Source organism: Geotrypetes seraphini, chromosome 7 (genome assembly GCF_902459505.1).
Source record: "Geotrypetes seraphini chromosome 7, aGeoSer1.1, whole genome shotgun sequence".
Classification (NCBI taxonomy): Eukaryota; Metazoa; Chordata; class Amphibia; order Gymnophiona; family Dermophiidae; genus Geotrypetes; species Geotrypetes seraphini.
This window is the reverse complement of record NC_047090.1, coordinates 75,668,424-75,691,140: the sequence shown is the minus strand read 5'-3', so window position 1 is coordinate 75,691,140 and position 22,717 is coordinate 75,668,424. Positions and strand designations below refer to the sequence as shown.

The 22,717-nt window shown below is 45.6% G+C and overlaps 1 protein-coding gene across 4 annotated transcripts in view; it reads left to right on the top strand.

Moving 5' to 3' along the window:
* Positions 1–1,555: 1,555 nt before the first annotated feature.
* Positions 1,556–22,717, top strand: part of ITPR2 (inositol 1,4,5-trisphosphate receptor type 2) — a 665,265-nt gene continuing 644,103 nt past the window's right edge. For all 4 annotated transcript variants that reach the window (XM_033951965.1, XM_033951964.1, XM_033951967.1 and 1 more), the window contains exon 1: positions 1,556–1,672. In XM_033951965.1, the coding sequence (XP_033807856.1) occupies positions 1,581–1,672 (92 nt within the window). In that variant the 5' untranslated portion in view covers positions 1,556–1,580. The remainder of the gene's footprint in view (positions 1,673–22,717) is intronic.

Below are 22,717 nucleotides of genomic sequence, written 5' to 3'. Positions count from 1 at the left end.
AGACTCCCGATGCAGGCTAGTTAGGCCGAAACATGGATGTGTCGAGTCTATATTTAAATTAATAAAACTGTTTGGAACCCAGGCCACCTTCCCTTTCTGTTCTTCTTTCTCCAGTGTGAGAAGGGATTTGTCTCCTGTGCTTGCCACTTATTTTTTTACCTCAGCCAGTCACAGCTCTCCCTTTCACGGTAAGTGTTTGCTTTTATTGTGCTTTTCCTGAATGTTTTGTATTTGAGTTTTGGTCTTTTGTACACCATTATGGACTATTTGAGATATATACAGTGTATAAATAAACGTTTGTGTTTGTATGAAGCATTTGTTTGATAAATTAGAGGGGTTCCTGGCAGCAATTGTTTGGGCTACATTTTGCCATAAGTTTGGCTGGAAAATATTTAGCCATCTGGCAAACCTGCTGCTGAATGAAGGGTTCCGGGGTAGGTCAGAGGCAGAAAGCTGATCTCATTGACGCTGTGGCTGCCTGAAGATTTAAAATAACAGTGACTGGGGAGGAGGTGTGGGGGGAGTCAGGAGCTGAAGAGAGATGTTGTGCTGCAGGGTCCTGCTTGGGGGGGGGGGGGGGGGAGGAAAGAATAACACACCACACACTGAAAATTTAAAATTAGAGCAGCTAATAGAGGAGGTTGGTTGGGGAGCAGAGCCACCACCAATTTTGGGGGAGGATATGGCCCCCTCCCCCGGTTCGGATGCCTTTGGCATGCGGTCAAGCTTTTGTAACAACCTGAAAAAAAAAAAAAAAAAAAGAAATAGACTCACCTTCAGACTAATATACTGGTGCTGGCATGGATGGGGGAGTTTATTAAGAATGTTTTGTTTGAGGGGGAGGGGAGGAGAAATGTGTATGTTTACCTTGAACCCATCAATTCTGCCTGACTCTGAATGAAGGGCACAATCTCTTGATTAGGGAGTTGTGGCTCTTCCCGGCTCCAGACTCGCTCCTCTCTCCTCCCGAGTCCCACGTGCGGTCAACAAGGGGGAAGGGCTGCAGGTTTTTTTTTTTTTAAAAGTTGAAGTCACACCAGGGCTTGTTACCTGCTGCTTTCGGGCCTGGGTAAAACGACGGGTGTCCCGGAAATCCGCGAGATCCGCTCTTTACCCTGTTCAGCCGCTTGCCATCATTTGGTTGGACCCGACGAAGATTCGTTTACCCCAGAAAGCAGCAGCTCCCCCCACCCTAAGGGAAGCCAGAGTTCCCCCGCCGGGCAGACAGCGACAAGAAGAACTTTTTTGGGTTTTTTTTTTTTTTTACGCTAGAAAAGTTGTTGCAGGCGGAGTGAAAAGAGCTCGTCAGCCGCGTCTTTCCTCCGGGGAGGGGAGCGGCTTGGCTCGGCGGTGCAAAGGCTGAGCCCGAGCTGCGCTGCACCAACCTGTCAAGGGGGGCGAGGGCGGCAAGGAGGCGCTCGAGGTCCCGCAGCCCCGCTCGCGCAACAGACCTGGCGCCCTTGTTATGAGGCTCCGGCGGCGCACTTTTCGTTCGGGGAACTTTGGCGTGTCTCACCTCTAAGGGCGCCTTTCTTTTCCGGAGGGAGGGGAGGGGGGGGGGAATAAGACGATGCACCAACATGACTGACAAAATGTCCAGTTTCCTGTACATCGGGGACATCGTGTCTTTATATGCGGAAGGTTCCGTGAACGGGTTCATCAGCACCTTGGGGTAAGGACGAGCCTTTTGCTTAATTGCTAGGAGGGGGGGGGGGGGGTGTGCGGGGGCTGATTTGGAGAGGCCGCAGCTGGGGGGTCACCAGGGCAGGAAAGCTAAGAGCAAACCTGTTGTGTCTTTCGCTGCTCTTTGCCCCCCTCCCGCGGGAGACAAAAGTAGGAAGTGAGTCAAAAGTTCTCGGAAAGGCCCGACTGTCTGCAACACCCTGACAGCATTTGGCCGAGACCTCTCTGTTTGTGTGCTTTGGACTTAATTTCTCTGAGGAGCGAATATGTTGGGGGGGGGGGGGGGGGGTTTACAGAGGAAAACAAAAATAATGAAATGATGTAAAAATAATATCTTTCCCAACAAGGCAGCCAGCAAAATTCTGCCTGGGTGACTTGTGTCATGTCACGGTTAATACGTTGTCTAAATGTTCGTCCTGCACGTTGATCCGGTGACTTTTAGCTGCTGGGTTGTTGCAGTCGCTGAGGTGCTTTCATATGGTGTGCTTTCTTTGAGGGGGGAGGGGGGGAGGAACTAGATGTGGACTAGAGAGACTTTTTTTTTTAAATAAAAATGAGCCTAGTTAGCTGGGTCTGATGAGAAATTTGTCTTCATTTCCACGTGGGATGAGCAATGCTTTCCCCCATAGAAGAAACAGCAGAAGAGGTAGCGCTCATGCTAGAGATTGTATTTATTTGTATTCCACCTGTCTTCATAATCTTAGACGGATCACATCATATCCATATTGGTGCGACACATATACAAATGGATAATTAATAAAATATGTAATATAAAATAAAAAATCAATTGATATGTTAACCTGTAATTCAAACAGGGATTTGTCACATAACAGAAATAACATGATATAAAAATGTGCTGGCAAGGCATAGGTGCATTTAGACAAGCATATTTTGAGGTTTAATGTCATCATTTCCTCTCAACAGGATATTAATATGCTCAGGATTTGAGATAATTAGTTTAATATATACCAGTGGTCTCAAACTCAAACCCTTTGCAGGGCCACATTTTGGATTTGTAGGTACTTGGAGGGCCAAAGAAAAAAAATAGTTAATGTCTTATTAAAGAAATGACAATTTTGCATGAGGTAAAACTCTTTATAGATTATAAATCTTTCCTTTTGGCTATGTCTCAACAATAATATTGTAATTTATAGCTAAAGAGACACATGATCAAGAAACTGTTTTATTTTACTTTTTTTTTTTTTTCTCCAAGATCCCTGCCACACTCACCACAAGTAATCCTGCCCTGGCTCGACCTTTTTTTTTTTTTTAATATTTAGATATTTATTGAAAAAACTTTGAATATTACAAATGACATCCAGTATACATTTTACAATATCAACTGCTCCCCTTCAGCCGAGTAGAAGCAAATAATACAAACAGTTGAACCATGCTTTTGAAACAACAACTTAATCCTGCCTCCTGTAATATTCTCAATACACGTTCCATTATATTCATGCAAGCCCTATTTTCTCCCCATAAATCCAAATCCCCTTCCACAATATCCCCCTTATCCCCCCCCCCTCCCGGTCCCCATACTTCTGGCAGACAACAAAACACGTAATTTCGAGAGATCCCCCTAAAGAGCCTCCAATATTTCTTCCAAAGTATTCCATGTACGCAAGTACGGTATGTATGTATGTCGCCTCTTGGCCAGTGCTATTTCCATCCTACCAATCGATAACAGTCGGTTTACCCATGCAGTCTGTGATGGAGCTACAACATTTTTCCAATGGTTGGCAATAAGACATTTCGCTGCCGCCAAGCCCCATCTCAAAATTTTTGTTTGCCATGGTCTTTCCCTATTATTATGTAACCCCAAGAGACAGCTCTGTGGGGACACCCCCACACATTCGCCCAGACATTCAGATAGTTTGTTAGTCACTGATAACCAAAATGATTGAATGATCCTACATTCCCACCAAATATGCATAAAGGTCCCCTCATGCAGACCACATCTCCAACAGAGTGCTGATGTGCCAGGGAACATTTTATGTAGTCGATCCGGAGTGTAGTACCATCGTGTTAAAACTTTATAAGCATTCTCCTGTAGCAATGCGCAGGAAGAGGCTTTGTAAGTTTCCCTACATACTGTATCCCAATCCTTAATAGACATCCGTATGTCCAAGTCCCTCTCCCATTGTTTTCGGTACAGGGAAGTAGTAGGCGAGCAACCCCTCCTATACTGATATATCACGGATAAAGGTTTCGGAACTCTCCGTAGTAATAACCAAAGATTTTCTATCGGTTCTTTATCTAAGTGGAGTCCAGACCCCCAACCCTGCGCCACCATAAAGTGTCTAATTTGCAAGTATGCATAGTAGTCATCCTCTGTGATATCATATTTCTGCTGGATAGTGGTAAATGACATGATCCCATCCTCCCCCAGTAGATCTCGAAATGTTCTGATCCCTTTTTGAGACCATCGATGAAAGGCTCGATTGTCTCGGCCTGCTGGAAATAAAGATTCAGTAGTTATATTTGCCATGGAGGAGACCCTGGCCCCACCCCCCATCTGTTTGCGCATTTGGTTCCATAAACGCGCCAAATGCTGCACAAAGGGGTTTGATATGCTCTGGACCCATCTACTCTGCGACCCAGAGGACCATTGCATAGTTTTCAAAGGTTCCTCAGCACTATATAACTGTTCCAATTGTATCCCACTTTTATATTCCCCTATTTCCCAGTCTAGCACTAGTTTCAATTGTGCCGCCTGATAATACCACAACAAATTGGGTAATCCCCTCCCACCTACCTCCCTGGGTGCCCACAACAAGGATTGTGAGAGTCGTGGTGATTTACGTTGCCAAACAAAACTTCGTATTTCCTTTCCCATTCTCTTTAACTCTCCCAAAGGGACCGCTAGAGGCAGAGTCTGAAATAGGAATAACAACCTGGGTAGTACATTCATTTTAATGATCGCTATCCTGCCCCTCCAGGACACCCAAAGACTGTGCCACCGTTGTAAATCAGTTCTAATTTTACGGTAGATTGGCAAGTAATTCTTTTCATACAGTTTTTGGAGATCCGAAGGGATATAAATCCCCAGGTACCTAATTCCTTGCTCAGCCCATTTAAAGGGGAATACGTCCCGTAGCGCAATTACCTCGCTCTGTGTCAGAGTCAGGTTCAAAATTTCAGTTTTCTCCAGATTTACTTTGAATCCGGAAATCGTCCCATAAGTATCGAATATCGTTAAGAGATGGGGTATGGATATCTCAGGTTTTCCCACATACAGGAGGATATCATCTGCAAACATCGCTATTCTGTGCTCTACTTCCCCAATAGCAATCCCAACCAAGGACGTATGACGTCGTATGGCCAAAGCCAGGGGTTCAAGCGACACCGCAAATAGTAATGGGGAGAGCGGGCATCCCTGTCGAGTTCCCCTGAGGATAGGAAAAAAGTCAGTGTACGATTGATTTATCCGCAAACAGGCCCTAGGTGCAGCATATAGGGCCCGAACCCATTTTCCAAACATGCCCCCCAGTCCCATCCTATCCATCACATCCCAGAGAAACCCCCAAATAACCCTATCAAATGCTTTCTCAGCATCCACTGATATCAAAATTGCTTTATCTGGGCCTCTGCCTGCTTCCCATAGTATATTTAAAGTTCTTCTAATATTATCGCTCACCTGTCTCCTCTGAATAAATCCCGCTTGATCTTGATGTATCAGCGTTGGTAATACCTTTCCCAACCGTTGTGCTAAAACCTTAGCCAGAATCTTTGCATCTTGATTCAATAGTGATATGGGTCTATATGATCCACATAGCAAAGGGTCTCGCCCTGGCTTGGGTAGCACAACCACCCCTGCCTCTCCCATTGTAGGCGGTAACCCACCTCCCGTAGATAGTCCATTAGCCACTCTTACCAAAAGGGGTCCCAGTTGTGTCGAGAATTGTTTATAATATCGGCTAGTGTACCCGTCCAATCCCGGTGATTTTCCACTCTTCAACCCGTCTATCACCCCTTTGATCTCAGAAAGTTGAATCGGCTCCCGTAAATAATTCTTATCCTCATCTGATAATTCGGGTATCTGTAATGAGTCCAGAAAGACAGTCTGTTTTTCCCTTTCCCAATTCTCCGGTTGTCCGTATAGCCCAGTATAAAAAGCTTGGAATTCTTTCTGAATTGCTGAATCCGTTACCCTTACCTCCCCACCTACTCCTCTCTTAATTCTCGTTATGGTGCTCCGAGATTGTTTAATCCGTATATACCTAGCTAGTTGCGCGCTAGCTTTGTTACTATGTTCATAGATATTTAATTGAAATCTTTCACGCGCTCGTTCTGTTTCTTCTACCTGGAGTTGATATAATTCATCCCTGATTCTTTGCAATTTGGCCAATATGTGGGGTTCCCCCTTACTCTGATGTTGCATTTCCAGTTGGTTTAACAGAGTTCTTAGATTTAGGAAGGTTCGGGCTCTCTGCTTTTTAAACCTAGCCCCCCATTTAATAAATTCTCCCCTAACTACCGCTTTAAGAGCATCCCAGAGTATAGCTTCAGAAACTGCCCCAGTATCATTCAGTATTAAATATTCATCAATCACAGATTCCACAGCTGATATCACTAGAGGGGAACTCAACAGGGATTCATTAAGTTTCCAATATCTCCCTCCCCCCGCATCTACCATATCTTCACATTGTAACCACACTGGCGAATGATCTGATACATGCATCGGTTCTATCTCCGCTGCCCGCAGTCCCCCTGCCTGGTTCCTATGTATCCATACCCCATCCAATCTCGTATAAACATTCTGCGCATGAGAATAAAACGTATAGGATCTCTGGGTCCCATGTAATAATCGCCAGCCATCTATGAGGCCAAGAGATCCCATTAATGCCCGAAATGCTGCAGCCGGCTTTTGAAGTGATCTACGCCCTCCCCCAGAATGGTCTACCACCGGTTCTGGAGGGATATTAAAGTCTCCCCCTAGATATATCGCTCCCTGTAGAAACCTTCCCAGTGTTCCTCTCAATTTGTGATAGTAAGCCTCTTGACCCGCATTAGGCCCATAAATATTGATAATGGTCAGAGGTCGGCCCTGAAGAACCCCTTGAATGGCCAAACACCTACCCTCTCCATCCCGGTATTCCTTTTCTACCTGCAGGCCCAGGCCTTTTCTCACCAGAATTGCCAATCCCCCCGCCCTTTTTGATTCTCCCTCTCCCTGATGGGTCCAGAGCATATCAAACTTCGGCCGCTGAATCAAGGAAACATCCCGTGGCCTCAAGTGCGTCTCCTGGAGAAGACAAATATCCCACTTCATCCTATAGAGTTCCCGGAAAACTATGCTTCTTTTACCCGGGCTATTAAGCCCATTTACATTCCATGATCCTATGATCAGCCCCGGGTCTTTCCCTAGGGACCTCCCAACCTTCATATTCCCCCGTCCGCCAGAATCCATACCACCATCTTTACCCCTCCCCCCACCCCCCCTCCAGTTAGCTGATTCTCCCATTTTCGAATCAGCCATATTGAGAATAAGGCCAATAAGGCTCATTAATACCCCTCTTTCTATGCTTAACCTCAGCACGCACACTGTCATCCTCACATTCATCCGAAGAAAAACCATACGCTCATTAAGTACCCCAGTCACATCCATATATTTAAGTACTCATGAATATCAGCATGTTACCACTGCCCATAGCAGTTTAACAACTGTGTCCATCATTACTCTTCCCTCAGTGTATATCCAGTGGGACAGTAAGGAGCACAGAAGCATTTTTTAACATTGATGCCCTGTGCTCCCCCGGTCCAGTGAATACCAATTATAAATGTCAAAGTAGCGGTCTAAACTCCGCCTCAGGTAGCTGATGTAGAGGGTCGGACTTCTTCAGCAGTGCGTAGGGAATCTCCTTCCCCCGTCCCCATTAGTGAGTCCTTTCGATTTCCTTCCGAAGAATCCGTCGGTCGCCTGCATCCAAATTCTTTCAGTGCTATCCATGCATCCGCTACTGTGTCCACCTTCCTGTGTGTCCCATTTATGGTGAATTGTAATCCAAAGGGAAAAAGCCACCGATATCTGTATCCTTCAGCTCGCAGTAGTTGAGTGATTTCCCGAAAGGCTCTGCGTTTCTGTAGCGTTGCTAGGGCCAGGTCTTGGTACACCCCTATTTTCAACCCCTGCCATACAAAGTCAGGGCGTTGTCGTGCTGCTTGTAAAATTTTCTCTTTCAATTGAAAATCACTGAAACAAGCTATTATATCTCGATTGCCTGGTCCCCTCGTTTGTCCCAAACTTCTATGCACTCTCTGCAATTCAATCATGGGTGGTTCCCTGGGTCCCTCGTCTGCGAGTAGTATTTTGCAGAAATCAGTTACCACTTCCCTAGCATCTTTATATCTCTCCAAGTCTGGAACCCCCTTGAAGCGCAGATTATTCCTCCTGGAGCGATTTTCCAGGTCTTCCACCTGCTTCTTTAAGTCCTCTAATTGTGCTACCGCTGAATCTACTGCTGTTGAATTTTCCTCCACCGATATCTCCACGTGGTTTAGCTTCCCTTCTGCCACAAGAAGTCTGCTGTTCAGTTCGCCCACCTCTGCCCGTAGCTCTCCCAGCGCTGCTTTAACATCCGATCGCAACCCCACCATTTCTGCCTTCAGGTCTCTGAACCATAGTTCAATTTTCCCCTCTATAAGTTGTTCCGTGTCCGAGTTGTTATTTTGGGGAGGTTCAGGCACTAAAGTTACTTTCGGTTCCGCCATCTTGGGAGACGCCTTCGGGGAGCTGGGAGCGTGCGATCGGGTTTTCACCGTCTTAGCGCTTGTAAATTGGAATTTCTCCAATCTCCTCCGACTCGCCATAAAATCCGCGATCCTGGTTTTCAGCGGATGTCGCGCCCTGCGTCCCGGTAAGCAGTTTATTAATCTGAATCCGCGAGCCCCATCAGAGCTCCGAATTTAAGCGGCCATCTACCGGGGTGACGTCACTTCTTATTTTACTTTTTTGATTATGATAAACATACTGAGGGCCTCAAAATAATTCCTGGTGGGCTGCGAGTTTGAGACCACTGGTATATACATGAAGTATCTTTTCTGAATAAATGGGTGGAATAAATTTAAATGTTAGTTTTTTTGAAAATTAATATTTTTTCTAGTAGGTACCTTTTTGATATCAATAACTACTAAAACCCCATGTATTTGTGGGGATGGAATACAGGAATAGTAACATGACAGAAGATAAAGGCCAAATGGCCCATCTAGTCTGCCCATCCACAGTAACCATTATCTCTTCCTCTCTCCGAGAGATCCCACGTTCCTATCCCAGGCCCTTTTGAATTAAGACACAGTCTCTGTTTCCACCACCTCTTCCACGAGACTGTTCCACACATCTACCACCCTTTCCATAAAAAAAGTATTTCCTCAGATCACCTCTTAACTTCATCCTATGTCCTCTCATTGCAGAGTTTCCTTTCAAATGAAAGAGACTCGACTGATGCACATTTATATTACATAGGTATTTAAACGTTTATCATATCTCCCCTCTCCAGCCTTTCCTACTTCATTTACCTAAATATTCCAGAGGTGTTACTCTTTTAGACCTAACTTTCTCCTTCAAAGTCTGATGCTTTCCGTTTTACAGAAGAATAGAGATTTAAGGGGTGTAGTTACCAGTGTGAGCTACAAGATGTATTACTTTACCAATAATTTTAGCACAGGTTACATTTTATTCAAGGAAACCTAGTTACTAATGTCTGAGGTTTAACAATAAATAGCTATTCTTAAAGGTAGCCCATGTTGATAACAACCCCCTCAGTATGGAGGGCAGATAAAAAGCAAAGAAAACCTCCTTATATATGTATTTTGCTGCAACACTGTTAAAATAAGTACTTCAATCAATATATGGTAATATATTGTTGACATTTCCTTTTGTAGAAATAGGACCTTGAGTCTGTCCTTTGGTATCTGCTCTTTGCCTTTCAGGTCATATTTATTCAGGTTACTAGATGGAAAAAAAAAACCCTTGCTTTATATCCTTGGTTAAAGCATAGTATGAAGAGTAAACTATCTTCATTTGTTCTCATTCTGTAAGTGGGTTGTTTGATAACCAGTTTCATTCAAAGTTGCCCCTTCCTCTGTTAATTCCAAATACAGTATATAATTTAGCTTTTCCCAATAGTGACCTAACTGGTTACCGGTACTCAGAGCATCTTATTTGTATGTATGCTCCTGGCTTGCTTCAGTCCTTTGTCGCTTCTGGGTCCCACCTACTTTCTGTTTTTGCGAAGGCAGGACCCGGCAGTGAGGAAGGCCCGAAGCAAGCAGGAGCAGCGAGTTGAAGCCGCCCTCCTTGCCCTATCTTCCTTCAATGCCGCCCTAGCCAGGAAGCGATTTCGGCCATGCTCCGGGGGCTCTAACACTGTGCTTGCCGGCTTCGCTTCTCCTCCCTCCCCCACATCTCCGGTTTCGGAGAAACAGGGTCGGGAAGCCGGCAAGCACAGTGTAGTCGGAGGTCAGCCGGCGTCGGAGATCAGGAAATCAGCTGAGGAGGCACTGCGCCACGGATCACGGACCCACCAACTTTGAAGTGTGCATGCGCTAAGGGAATTATTATAGCGGATAATAGCATGGTGGCAGCATGTACTTACTTTATCTTAACTCATAGGTGTAACAGCTTGCTCAGCTTTCTCTTTTCTTTCTTGCTGGTTTCGGGTTATGGGTTGGGCTTCAGGGTGGGGGTTTGGGTTGGGGGGTTGGGGGATTCTTTGGGGGGGGAAATTGTTTGGTTGTACGTTTGGTGATCTCGACCTTGTTGTGCTGTATTGTGTATTTACTGATAGTGCACCAATAAAACATGATTTATACTAACTCATAGGTGTAAGCCTTTACAGAAGTAGCCTCTGCCACAACATTATGTTTTGCCCGAAAGGCTGCATCAGGGAAACAAATTTACCCTCTCTTTTACTAAGGCACGCTAGCTGTTTTAGTGCACGCTAAATGACAACGTGACCATTATATTCTATGGATGCATTAGCATTTAGCGTGTGGTAAATCAGCAAGTGCGCATTGGTAAAAGGACCTTTTAAAGTGCTAAAGAAATGATAAATAGTAGTAAGCCTGCACACCCATCGCATTCAACCTCGCATAATCTTTTCTTCTGTTAGGGCATAGTTAAAATAATTGTGAATTGTGAATGTTTGCTGGCGGGGGGAGCCGCTATGAAGTCTTGAGAAGGATTCGTACCCAATGTGTGGCTGTTTACACTTCAATAGAAAGTGCTGAGTTAACCTTCCTCTTGAAAAAGCCAAAGAGGGGAAACACGTATTGTGTTGCAGAAGAATTGGACTACACATACTGTGTCGAGGAAGTGAGGAAGTTGAAGGATTAACAGAACATTTTAAGGATTTTCATCTCATGGATTGGTTGGATTGTGACTTTTTTGTATATTTTGTGGGTTTTGTTTTACGTGTGGGGATTTTTTTTGAATGGTTGAGAACACTGGACACTGAGCACTTGATTGGACTTGAAGCAGAGGCCGGGGCTCCTTAACAGCAAATTACATCAGCTGAGATAAGTACTCCTCTATTTATATCCTTATATAAATCTATAGCTTTAGCTTTTTGAAATCTTTAAAAATTATAGTGGTAGGAAGGGAGGAGTGCTATGATGGATTTAAGCCAGAACTGGTAGAATCCCGTGCTCTTTATGCCTTGAAGTTCTAAATGGCTTTCACTGAGCACTATTATTGAATATTTATATTCTTAATATATATTTTATTAAAATATTAGATTTTCTCTTTTTGTAGAAATCGTTAAAATAAGTACAAGTTGCCACTATGGTATAAACATTAGAAAAAGAAGATGAGATTTTGATACATACAATATGAAATGGAACTCTAAAAGATTGTGGATTTGATACAGAGTTGGAGATTGTGGACTACTGCACCTTAATGTGGGAGATATTGCTAGAATAAAATGTGGACCGATAAAGATGTGCTATGTGATCCATAATGTTCTATGATTGGATCAAATATATATCATATGTATACCATCTAATGATCCTAAAAATTTAACAATTTTTGAACTATCTGGGTCATTGCTTGGATATATGAAATTTAGGCATTCAGAAACCTAAAGATTCCAAAAAGCTACATAAATCAGAAACAATGGGGTCAACTATATTTTCTAACTAAATTTATATCTTCTAAAATAATACATTGTTTAGATCTTAATAAGAAACAACAAGAGAAAGGTCTCAATGAAAATACCAAGGGCAAATGAACAATGGTGACCATCAAATAAAGAGGCAAAAGGGCCGGAAGATTCATTCAAATGTAATCTTTAATATTAAGAACAGGACTTGACACACTTCAGAGGACACTGTTTTTGAACACTTAAGGGCCAGATTCTGTAAACGGCACTTGATTCAGCAGCTGCCTACAAAAATGGTGCCGGCCACGTATCAATCACACTTAGGCGCCATTTAAAGAATCGTGGCTAATGGCGCCTACCACAAAACTTAGGCATCTTTAATGTAAGCTTTTGAAGACTATATAGTAAGACCCTTTACCTCCAGCTATGTTTTATTGATGTATTATTTTATAACCTGTAGGGCATACCTCAGTCAAATTGACTGAAGCCATATTTCAGTGATAAAAACCAACCCAGGTTGATTATCACCTATTCAGTCCATCATTAAACTTCTTTGTTTTTTGTTTTTAATTCTTTATTGATTTTTAATCAAAAACAGTGTCATACAAATGAAAGAACAAAAGATATTCCACATATTCCACTATTATCTATACAGGTAACATAAATATCATTCAATAATTTAATTTTCCTGCATATAATATCATCATAATATATCCTAATATACAATACAAATAAAGAATAAAGTTACCCAAATATCACTATCAATATTTATTCCCCTCCCTTAGCATTTCCATGTACAGTAAATAGGGAATTGGGATGGAATGAGAATCCTTAGAAGTAGTCCTTTGTATTTTAGTATAAACTCTTTGCATTCGGATTTCCTTATATGTCATGTGTATACTCGTATATTGAACTGACCTATTTTCCATAAGAACATAAGAAACGCCTTCACCGGATCAGACCTAGGTCCATCTAGTCCGGTGATCCGCACACGCGGAGGCCCAGTTAGGTACTCCCTGTAGGAGACCCGGATTTCCCGTATCCCTTGAAGGTGTGCATCCAACTTGCGCTTGAAACCCAGAATAGTAGTCTCCGCCACAACCTCCTCCGGGAGAGCATTCCAAGCGCCCATCACTCGCTGTGTGAAACAGAACTTCCTGACATTTGTCCTGAACCTGCTGCCACTCAGTTTCAGGCTATGACCTCTTGTCCGTGTCACATCTGAAAATGTCAGTAATGCTGCTTCCTGGTCTATTTTGTCAAATCCTTTTAATATTTTAAAAGTCTCTATCAAATCCCCTTGCAGTCTTCTCTTTTCGAGGGTGAACAGTCCCAGTTTTCTGAGGCGTTCTTTGTAGCTCAAATTCTCCATACCTTTGACTAGTTTCGTGGCTCGCCTCTGCACCCTCTCCAGCAGAGTTATATCCTTCTTAAGGTATGGAGACCAGTGCTGGACACAGTATTCTAAGTGTGGTCTGACCATTGCTCTGTAAAGTGGCATTATGATGTCCTCCGATCTACTCGTGATCCCCTTCTTAATCATGAGACTTCTGAACAATCTACTATTTGACAAAGTAATTTTAGCGAAGTGGATATATCTAGATTTAAAATGTCTATAGTTTGTAATTCTAGCTGGAATGAAACTTGTATCAGATAGAGGAGTTCTCAAATTTCCCTAGGAGTATATTTTCTCTGTATGTCATTGTCTGTCTGTCCACTAGATTTTGTTTAGCCAAAGTAATCATTTGGGGGTTCTTTTATTAAACTGTGGTAAGTGCTAGTGTGTGTTTACTGCACATTAAAAAGGCTTACGGCTGAACATGTGCTGGCATCCCACAGTAAATTTACCAATTTGCATGCACACTGCATGCTAAAAAGTATTTTTTATTTTCTGGGAAAGGGCTGTGTTTGGGGGTGGAAAGTGGGCATGATGGCATTAATCAGTTAGCATGTGAGGCATTGCTACACACTAATTCAGGGGTGTCCAACCTTTTGGCTTCGCTGGGCTGCATTGGCCGAAAAAAATGTTTCTGGGGCCACACAAACGCTGCAGCCAGACAGAGGAAGGAGCTGGCAAGACGGTAAACACCTGGGGGCAGCAGAGGAAAACACTGCATTGCCCTTGACTGGGGCCGCACAAAATACTTCACTGGGCCGCAGGTTGGACACCCCTGCACTAATTGATTAGTGTGGGGGCCCTTACTGCCTATAAAACGGTGGTTGGTAAGAGCTTACATAGTTGTTGTTTTTTTTTAGGCTGCACACTAATGGGAAAATTATCACATGGCTGTTAATTCAGAAAATGGGAGAATCAGCCATTTTCTGGCCATGTGCGGAAAAGACCATAGTCTGTTTTTGAGACAGACATGGGGGAAGCCACTGCTTGCCCTGGATCGGTAACATGGAATGTTGCTACTCTGGGTTTTGGCCAAGAGTGACCTGGACTAGATGAACCATTGGTCTGACCCAGTAAAGCTATTCTTATGTTTTTAAGGGGCATGCTAAGATCACTTTTGCAGTTGCTTTAGTAAAAGGGTCCCTTGATGTCATGGAACTGGATAGAAACAACTTGAGCTGCTCATAAAGGAATTCCACATAAAGTACTGGAAAGTGTAAGAGAATAAAAATGTTAACCGGAACCCGTATAGACCACATTCATGCAACCTCAAGGTCTCATTTTTCTAAAGTGGCTTTTACCTCTAGACACTTTAAACCCTTATAAGTAATTGTTTCTTAAGTAAATATGAGGGAGGCAGTTGCTGTATAAACAAAGCATGGCTGGCTGTTCAGTGTACAGTTCTGTCGGAGAAATACAATTTCTCACTTGCTCTTCATCTGTTTTAATCTTTGATTGGAAAATGTAGTTGCTGGGCTGAAGTGTCATCTTCATTTGCATGCTGTTTTTCTTTCTCTAATGACATTTACATGGGGTATGATAAATCAAGGTGGTTAAATAACTAGTAACTTGTAATTACATTTCTAATCGATTACAGTAGGAGACTGTTTTTGGAAAAGTAATGTAAACAAGAGTTCAGATTGTTTCAAGCACAGAAATAATGCAGAGGGTGTCAGGTCAAAAGCACGCCGGGACAAAGGCGCGAGCAGACAACTGAGCGCAGTGTGGAGGTGTGCGCCGAAGAAAAAGACTGTTTTTAGGGGCTACGACGGGGGATGTGGGGGGGAACCCCCCCACTTTACTTAATACAGATCGCGCCGTGTTGTGGGGGTGTTGTGGGGGGTTTGGGGGGTTGTAACCCGCCACATTTTACTGAAAACTTAACTTTTTCCCTGTTTTTAGGGAAAAAGTTACATTTTCCCTAAAATGTGGGGGGTTACAATCCCCCAAACCCCCCACAACGCCGCTGCTATATGTATTAAGTAAAGTGGGGGGGGGCTCCCCAACAAAACCCCCCATCGCAGCCCCTAAAAACAGTCTTTTTCTTCGGCGCGCGCCTCTGTCTTGCGCTCAGTTGTCAGCGCGCGCCTTTGTCTTCCGCGTTACTGTCTATGAACCATGCAAAGTGCCTTTAGTTATTTTTTCTTGTTCTCATTCAGTAGTTTAGAATGTAAAGAAAAGCAAAGTGTGCCTGCTCAGAACTGATAAGTATTTGTGAAATAAAAAGATAATATATACCTAAATTATGTACATTCTCATTTACATGTTTCCCAGGTCAGCTATATTTGGTCTCAGCTCTTTGAGGAAGACAGTTAAAACTATTGTTGCCAATTTTCAAGAATAAGGGGCCAGATGCACAAAGCTCCAGACACCTTGGTAAAAAATATCATGGTGGGAGTGATTTTTCTTTACTATCAATGCTTAGCAAAATGGCATGCAAAGTATACAAGTATGCATGCTAATCATGTGGAGAATCGCCGGTAAAGGGGGACAGGAACTGTGCCTGGCGCTTGCTCAGAAAAGCAATTGCTAGGAACAGCTCCTCCCTCATGTCAGGCTAGTTGCTTTCCCTGCCCTGCTGAGCCTTAAAGCCACATTGGGGCTTCCCCTGCCGGATCAGTTGCTATCGACTGAACTGGCAGGGGAAGCCCTGAAGTCGCCCCTGGCTTCAGGGAGTCTTGCAGGGAAAGCAGCTTTTTTTGTTTTTAATGGGCACAGCTGTTGTGTTTGCACATCTGTGCCTATTAAAGAAAAAAGAAGAGGCCCCCCCCAAGCCACAACCCCTTGTGCTTTAAGTTGGCAGGAGAGATACCCACTCCCTCCTGCTGCCAGATCCCTCATGACAGCCCCCCAAGCCCTTGGACCTTTAAATTGAAGTCCAACAGGAGGGATGCCCACTCCCTCCTGCTGTTGGGGTCCCCCAACAGCCCCCTGAACCCCCGACCTTTAAATTGAATACTGGCAGGAGGGATGTCCACTTTCTCCTGCTGCCAGGGTCCCTTCTGTACTTGCATTGAAGACTAGCAGGAGGGATGCACACTCCCTCTTGCAGGCAGGTATGCCTCTTCAAAATGGTGGGCCTTCTACTAAGCCCATCAAAGCCTTGGGCCCCTTCCAGTGCATCCCAGAATGCACTGGGAAGGGGAAGGCTTACCATTTTGAAGAGGCGGGCCTGCCAACAGGAGGGATTGAGCATCCCTCCAGCCAGTCTTCAATATAAGGTAGGGGAGGGACCCCGGCAGCAGGAGAGAGTGGACATCCCTCCTGCCAGCCTTCAATTTAAAGGTTGGGGGTTCAGGGGGATGTTGGGGGAGACCCCGGTAGCAGGAGGGAGTGGGCATCCCACTTGTTGGACTTCAGTTTTAAGGTCTGGAAGGTTGGGGGGTCATTGAAGTATAATATAGTAATATTCATAGATATTCTTTCCTCTAATTCTGATTAATTAATTAATTCATTCATTCATGAGCACTGATTAGAAATCTTGTTTTAAACCGCATTGAGTCCTTGTTGAAACTTGTGGTTTAGAAGAAAATATATGGTATGGTAAGTTATCAGTGTGAGCTATTGTTAAGTCAGGTTATTTTAGCACAGGGTCTCATTGCATAAAATGGAACCCTGTGCTAAAATAACCTGACTTGTGCTAAAATAATCCAACTTGCCGTATATACTCGAACGTAAACCTGTCCGAATTGAAACTAAGATAACATTTTTTTTCCCTAAAACAAGTGGGAAAAGGTTAACTCAAATATAAACTGATGGTTTATATTCAAGTACAAGGTCAGAAGTGACCCCTCCTCCCTTCCCTGAGGGAGTCAGCCAGCCAATCTGCTTCCCTTCCCAGACCTGCCATGGGCTTCCCGTACTGCCTTGGTGCTCCAGTGATACGCAGGGGGGGGGGGGGGTGCAGAGCTACCAATCGATCCCTCCCGCCCGCATTGTGACTTTGCCTCTGCAACTAACCATCCCACCCCTCCTCTTCCAGTCTCCCTGCAGGTCTACCTTGGGTCCCTGGTGGTCCAGTGGTGAGGCAGGGCAGGAGCAATCCTACGCTCCTGTCTGGCAGTCTCCATAAAAAGATTGCTGCCGCAAGTTCCTGAAGCAACTTCTCAAGATTCAACATTAGTAGGGATCTGTAGTTCTTCATTTTCTGCAGAGCGGAGAAGCTATGTCTCCAGTGTTCTTCTCAGCATGTTAAACCTTTTCATTTTTTTATTGCCTTTCCATCATTATTTTATTTTTATCAAGTTTCTCGACATTTACCTACTTTAGTTTATTTTTGACAACTTTTTTCATTTTTGGCCTTCAGACCGCCTACATTTATGGCGCTTATCTTTGCTGGGGGATCCTGGCAATAGTCTGCAGCCTGCCATCAGTTGATTGCAGCAGAGGAATCCTCAACCAGTTAAGCTACAAGTATTCCCAGAAACTGCAGCTTTGGGGAATCCTGCTGGCTCAGCTGATCAGGGATTCGCCTGCTGCGATCAACTGATGTTAGGTAGATCCCCAATTCCTCTCTCTCTCTCCCACCCATCCACCAACCAATCCCCTCCAGTACCCTTCTAAGGAGAGATCCCTTCCCTGAGCCTGACATCCCCACACAGCCTCCTTGTACCTGTGATGAAAAATTGGCAGGAGGGGTGCCTACTGCCTCCTGCTGGTAGGCCCGCCTCTTCAAAATGTCCTCTTATGGCCCAGGCACCTAGGCCTCTCCCAATTTGAGGCCCCTGCCAATGCATCCTAGGATGCACCAGGAAGGGGCCTAAGGCCCTAATTGGCCCATGCACCTAAGACTCCTCCTATAGGAGGGACCTTAGGAATTAGGCCCCTTCACGATACACCTTGGGATGCACTTTGAGAAGCCTAGGACTCTGATTGACCCAGACACCTAGTATTATTCTTTGTATCCAAGAAGATTGTGAATGGATCTTGCAGTTCCTTCATGGTGCTTGTCTGGTAGCTCCTGCCTGGTTAGTTCTAGGTGGTGGCAGTTGAGTAGCTGGTCACCTTTACTCAGATTATAATCTAAGCTACTTTTGACATTGAGTGATGATTGCTGATAGGATAGCTCTTGAAAAAACCAGGCTCTCCAACGCAAAGCCCTATGAGTATGAACAAAGCAATTCTTAAATTCTTAGGACCTCAGCATTGTAACTTAAGGTTCAAAACAAGTTTCATAGCCTCATAGCTTTACATATCTCCTTTGTCATTGGTCTTTAGTAAATTTCAATTTTTTACTCAATCATTTTTTTCTTTAACATTTCTAAACTTTTTTTAAAAGGAAAGCTTTAACTTATTAATAATGGTTGTCCAAATGGCCAGGGGTATCTGCATCCAACATTTTTCACTAAATTACTTTTTAAAGGACATTTCCCTATAATAATATACAACATAATTATACAGTATTTATAATATAATATATATAAACTTTATATTTATCTTTCTCTTCTGCACATGCTATCAGTCCCCAGCTCTTTACTAGACCAAGATGGTGGTGGCGTTTCCCCCCTCACTTTACATTACTCATTCTAAACCAGCTGATCTAAGTCACTCAGACACAGATATCTTCAACTAAATCGGTGATGCCCACTCAAGCTCAACATTAAAGTTGAAAGATATAAATAAAAAAAATATAAAAAAAAATATAAATTAAAAAAAAAGTTGAAAGGAGTCACTGTTTTCACTACATATAGTAAATCCACTGTTCTTTATAATTCAGCAATTTTTCTAAATTTCTACCCTTCTCCCCCCCCCCCCCCGATATCACCTGATTAGTAATCCTCTATTGAATTTGCTCTACTGTATGTGTTCTTATCTTTCCAATGTTGAACCAGAGGGACCTTTAGATTTTCAGTTAATATCCATGATTTATATTCTTTCAATCGGATTTTTAAAGGGTGGCTAATCTGCCCTAAATATACCAAATCACACAGACATATAATATATTACCAGTATTACAGTTAGTATTAGATCTGGCATGTTTTCTAGTCATAGTTTGAAAGGGTAAAAATAACTCCTGATATCTTGTTATGGTTTTACAAATGTCTATCATGCTTCTAGCATCTCTTCTCCAGATTTTTCTTCAAAAGGAGAAGTGCATTCCCTTTACCATTTTTACTCTCTCTTCCTTATCTAATCTCTCTTACCTTTTTTGAGATGGAGCAACCAGAACTACACACAGCATTGAATGTGTGGTTACACTATAGATCTCTGTAAATTGGTGATCTTTTCAGTTTTATTATTTATTCCTTTGCTAATAATTCTTAAAATTACATTTCTTTAGCACTCTCCAGACCAGTAGAGGTTAACTTTACGATTGGGTATATATCTAATCATGACCAGCAGGTGGAGACTGAAAACAAAACTTTGGGACAGTATATCCTAGCCCCTCCTCTCTATTTCCCTCAGTCTTCTTTCAGTCTCCAGCAGGTGTTGAGTGATCTGTACCCATCTCCCTTGGTAGGGCTGTTGGAATTTGTTTAGAGGTTTATTGTCCCTGTTTTTAGCCGGACGGAGCTTGGACGGACTCTGTTTGGGGGTTCGTCCGACCTCGGGGGTGTCAAACCCGGCGGGTCACGAGCGGGGTCCCTCCCCCCACTTCCTCCACCTCCCCACATTTTTTTAGAGGAGCCTCAGCAGTAAGCCTTGCCCCCTAAATCAAGCAAGGCATATTGCTTCGAGAGCCTGTGGAGTCTGTTCTGTAAAAAAAAAAAAAAAAAAAAAAATCCTGAGGTAGTGCTGGTCTGGAGGGTTGTATCCCTTTAAGAAAACTGTATTTTACTGTATTTTTTCAACTAACCGGCACTTTTTTACAGCTAGGTCGCGTATGGAGCAATGAGCACTTCTAAAGGGAAAAAGTGCTCATTGTGCTCCAGACGCGAGGCACTCGCGGCCGGCCTGTGCAAGCGGTGTTCAGGCCGGTGCGGTGGAGGAGCTCCGTCGGCAGCGGCTGCAGGCGCCCAGAGCTCCCCGCCGATGGTGCCTCGCGAGTCGGCAGGGAACGGTGGAGAAGCCCGGTCTTCTCCGTCCGCCCACGGAGGGATTCCCCGAGCCGCCGACGGTCGGGTTTTAGAGGATTCCCTCTCAGCTGATATTTTGACAGCTGATGCCGGCTTGCCTGTTTTAGCGGCTGAGACTATTCAGGTCTCTCAGCCGCTGCAGGCTATGGAGGGAGCTGTTTTGGCGGGAAAGACGCCATCTTCTCTGTCTGGCCCCTCCATTTTGTCTTCCACCTCAGGTGACCTTCCCCCTGTTTTGGCTAAGCAGGGGCAGGTTTCTGCTGGGTCCCCTGCTGTGGCAGGGAGTCCCTTGGGACCCTCGGGGGGTTTTTCCCCTGATTTTTTCTTTTCATTATGCAAAGCCTATTTTCAGGCGGCTGGGGGTCCCGGTTGCGCCCAGGGGGTCTCGGGGGGTGGGGTTTCCTCCGCGCTCCCTGCGGCTTTGCCTCTCTCGTCTGACGTGACGTCCCCTCCGCCGCCTCTCTTGTCCAAGCGTCCGCGGGTGTCGTGGGACGAGGATTTGTGGTCGGAGGAACGTGTTGGTCTGGAGGAGGACCTGGACCCTTCTGAGGAATTCCAGGACCCTCTGGAGGGGACGGAAGCTGGTGGCGGGTTGTCGGGTTTCCCGTTCTCCAGTGACGAGGCGTCCGTGGTGCGCCTTTTTCAGAGAGATGAGCTGCCTGACCTTATTCAACAGGTTTCTTCGGCTTTGCGTTTTGAGGACGCGCCGCCGGAGACTCCGCGTGTGGGGGACCCTCTGTTACGAGGGATCCGTTCCGTTTCCCGCTCTTTTCCTATGCATCAGGATATTCGGGATATTATTCTTGAGCAGTGGAAAACGCCGGAGACGCCGTTTCGGCTGGCGCGCAGCATGGCTCGCCTGTATCCCATTCCTGAAGGGGATCGGGCTACGTTAGCTTCGCCAGTCGTGGATGCGGTGGTCTCGGCTATTTCCAAGCGGCATACCGTGCCTGTTGAGGGCGGTTCTGCCTTGCGGGACTCTGAGGAGCGCAAATTGGAGACCATCCTTAAGCAAAATTTTCAAGTCTCTGCCTTTGGGGTCCAGGCGGCTATTTGTGGGGGACTGGTCGCTCGCGCCGTGTTTCGGTGGGCGGAGCGGGTCTTGGATCGAGAGTCTGACGACTGGTCTCTGGTGGATCAGGAGGTAGCGAAGATTGAGATGGCTGCCTCATTCCTCTCGGATGCTCTGTATGACTTGGTGCGGATCTCGGCTAAGTCCATGGCTTTTGGCGTGGCCGCAAGGCGTGTGTTGTGGCTGCGCGCTTGGGCGGCGGATGCTGCGTCCAAAGCTAAGCTTACTAAATTTCCCTTTCGGGGGTCGTTTTTATTTGGAGAGGACTTGGATAAGTTGATTCAGACTCTGTCGGACTCGAAAGTTCCCCGTTTGCCGGAGGACCGTGCCCGCCCGGCGTCTCGGGGTGGTGCGGCCCGGGGGCGTTTGCGGGAATTTCGCAAGTATCGCCCTGGGCGTGGGGCTGCTTCTTTCCAGTCTCCGGGGTTTTCCCGGGGTCGGTTCTTCCAGCGCATGCAGCCCTTTCGGGGGGCCCGTCGGGGGGCAGGGAATCCCTCCGCCGGTTCCCCCGCTTCCCGTCCTGCACAATGACGCCTTGCCGGCGCCCCCCTTGGTTCCGGTGGGGGCCCGGCTGCGCGACTTTTTTCCCAAATGGGCCGAGATCACGTCCGATCAGTGGGTCCTGGAGGTGGTGCGGGACGGTTATGCCCTGGAGTTCGCCCGCTCTCTGCCGGATTTTTTTCCTCGCTTCTCCGTGTCAGACTCCTGGGAAGACGCTGGCGTTTCGCCAGACCCTTCAGCGCTTGCTAGATCTCAGGGCAGTAGTTCCAGTGCCCCCCCCGGAGTGGGGCACGGGCAGGTACTCCATTTACTTTGTGGTGCCCAAGAAGGAGGGGACTTTTCGGCCCATCCTCGATTTGAAAGGGGTCAACAGGGCTCTCAAGGTTCCCTCTTTCCGTATGGAAACGCTGCGGTCGGTCATTCTGGCGGTTCAGCCGGGGGAGTTTCTCACTTCTCTCGATCTGACGGAGGCCTACTTGCATGTTCCTATTCGAACCTCTCATCAGCGTTTCCTGCGCTTTGCGATCTTGGGTCGGCACTATCAGTTCTGTGCGCTTCCCTTTGGGCTGGCCACGGCTCCCCGGACGTTCACCAAGGTGATGGTGGTCGTCGCGGCAGCCTTGCGGTCGGAGGGCATCCTGGTACACCCCTACCTGGACGACTGGTTAATTCGGGCCAAGTCGTTGCAGGAAAGCTCCCGGGTTACGGCTCGGGTGGTGGAGTTTCTCCGGTCGCTGGGCTGGGTGGTCAACCTTTCCAAGAGTCGGTTGGTCCCGGCTCAGCGTCTGGAGTACCTCGGGGTGCTGTTCGACACCTCCTTGGGGAAGGTCTTCCTCCCAGAGGCCCGGGTGAGCAAATTGCAGTCTCAGATTCGCCTGCTTTTGGCGTCCCGGTGTCCTCGGGCGCGAGATTTCCTCCAGGTCCTGGGGTCGATGGCGGCGTCCCTGGACGT